Genomic DNA, 2,356 nt, shown 5'->3' on the forward strand with positions numbered 1-2,356 from the left:
AAAAATGTGTCTTAATTTATGTGTTTTGAGGTTACAAAATTGCCCCTAGATTAAAAAAAACTATTAATATGGGAAATATATATACACACGCTAGGCATGGCAAATAGATATATTTCCAAATCCTAATGCTACTGATGTTCGTGTACTTAAATTAATTGGTCAACTTCAAAATTAAATACATCGTTTTAAATATTATTATTCTCGAGTTAAAGGTTGACAAAGTTCATGTTAAGGAAGTGACCAAGTGACTTGTGCTTATAAATAATATTACTAACATTATTATATGAAGCGCGAATTTCCTTGCTCATTACAACATAGGAAATAGTACAAGAAAAGGTTAAAATAAACAAATTTATTATAAAATTTATATAATCCCGGTTGCCTTCGAAATAATGGAATTTATTTTATTTTTCCATGCATAAATTTTCAGTCATAAAAGTGTCGATATATGAATTCAAATACTTGTATTGGAGCAAATTAAAAGAATAGAGATAAAATATTTAAAAAAAAATAAACACGAAGGGCAGTATGATGATTTCACATCCACAATTATCAGAATAATATATTTTTCGACATTAATATTAATAAACATCTTAAGACTAGCAAATTCTCCATGCTCCTATAAAAGCCATAATAATTTCCTCGTCAAAATCCAAATTATTAGGTGTCCCCTTCTAACGCAAATATAACAAACAAATAAATACTCCGTTCCCCTTCTTACCTTGTCTCCTTTTTTACACTCATATTCTGTGAAAATTTCGATGGAAACCCCAGATATCTTCCAAACAGGTTACTATGACACCCATTTCACGCCCGAGAAACATCCCTCCGACGCTAAAAACAGCGACCAATTCGTCATTGAGGACCTTCTTGACATCCCGAATGACGAATATATGGTGGCGGGGGATGGTGGAGGTGAGGCGGTTGTGACTGGAATGCCTACGGAGTACTCCTCTGCACTTACGGCGGTGGATAACTCATGTAACTCCTCATTCTCCGGGGGGAGCACTGCCGAGCCTATGCTTCACTCCGCCGACGTCGGCGGGGGCCGCGGCTTTTCTGATGGCCATTTTTCCAGTGAACTGTGCCTCCCAGTGCGTCGTTTGATTGAAAAATATGATGACTTGATTTGATTTGAAGAATTTGGATGGTTCTTTATTTCTTTTCTTTTTTTGTGTTTTGACATTTGTCGCATTTTTAATACAGTATGATGATATGGCTGAGCTTGAATGGCTATCGAATTTCTCGGAGGAATCATTCTCAAGCGAGGATTTGCAGAAGCTGCATCTCATACAAGGATTAAAAGCTCGAAATAGCGAAGCTCCGGAGAGTACTCACCAATACAGATTCCAGCCTGACACAACCCGAACCTGCCCCGTTCTCCGGCCGGAAATGTCGGTCCCCGCGAAGGCGCGTAGCAAGCGTTCACGCGCCACCCCCGGAAACTGGGCATCGCGCATTCTCGCCGTGGCTCCGACCCCATCCTCCAACGTTCCCACCATGTCATCGTCATCTTCGTCCAACTTCGCCGCAGGCAGCAAAACAACGGTGGTAGAGAAGAAGGCGCCGGATAATTCCTCCGACGGTCGGAAGTGCCTCCATTGCGCCACCGACAAGACACCGCAATGGCGGACCGGGCCCATGGGACCAAAAACATTGTGCAATGCATGTGGGGTGAGGTACAAATCGGGTCGACTGGTACCCGAATACCGCCCCGCAGCAAGCCCGACATTTATGCTTACGAAGCACTCAAATTCACACCGCAAAGTTCTGGAGCTGAGAAGACAGAAAGAGCAGCTGAGAAGTCAGCAGCAACACTTTCTGCATCACCATCATCAGAATATGATGTTTGACATATCCAACGGCGACGATTACTTGATTCATCAACACATCGGCCCTGATTTTCGACAGTTGATTTAGCTTTGGCATTGAGGTTCATTTTATTAGAGAAATTTCCTTTCTTATTTTTTGGGATTTTAGTTCCATCAATTTCAAGAACAAGCATAAAGTAATGATTCCTAACTTTTGGAATTTTGTAGCTTTTTTTCACAATTATCATTATCAAGAAAAGAAATCCGAAGTTTACCTTATTTTTTTCCCCCAAATTCTTGAAATAATATTTAGTAATCAAAGAATTTATGCTTTCTTATAATGCATTATTACAATTAAATCGATTTTAGCACTAACCAAATCATTATAGAAATGTAGTTAGGTATGCTGGAAATTAAATTTAAGAAAAATAAAACCCCATGTGGTCTTTTTCTTTTTTATATCAAATATAATATATTTATGATTAATATAATTTATTTATGATCTAAAAATAATAAATTTTAGCTAGCTTGTGATACAATGTAAA

At 38.4% G+C, this 2,356-nt stretch overlaps 1 protein-coding gene across 1 annotated transcript; it reads left to right on the forward strand.

Annotated features, from left to right (window-relative positions):
* Positions 1-663: 663 nt before the first annotated feature.
* Positions 664-2,099, forward strand: LOC142556617 (GATA transcription factor 9). The gene is made up of 2 exons (XM_075668093.1): positions 664-1,094; positions 1,207-2,099. Exons 1-2 carry the CDS (start codon positions 762-764, stop codon positions 1,918-1,920), a joined length of 1,047 nt encoding a protein of 348 aa, XP_075524208.1. The 5' UTR covers positions 664-761; the 3' UTR covers positions 1,921-2,099.
* The last annotated feature ends 257 nt before the right edge of the window (positions 2,100-2,356 follow it).

Source organism: Primulina tabacum, chromosome 9 (genome assembly GCF_025594145.1).
Source record: "Primulina tabacum isolate GXHZ01 chromosome 9, ASM2559414v2, whole genome shotgun sequence".
Classification (NCBI taxonomy): Eukaryota; Viridiplantae; Streptophyta; class Magnoliopsida; order Lamiales; family Gesneriaceae; genus Primulina; species Primulina tabacum.

Coding starts and splice junctions, on each gene's coding strand:
- LOC142556617 (XM_075668093.1), top strand. CDS start 762: ATGGAAACCCCAGATATCTTCCAAACAGGTTACTATGACACCCATTTC. Junction 1,095..1,206: donor CCAGTGAACTGTGCCTCCCA/GTGCGTCGTTTG, acceptor TTTTTAATACAG/TATGATGATATGGCTGAGCT.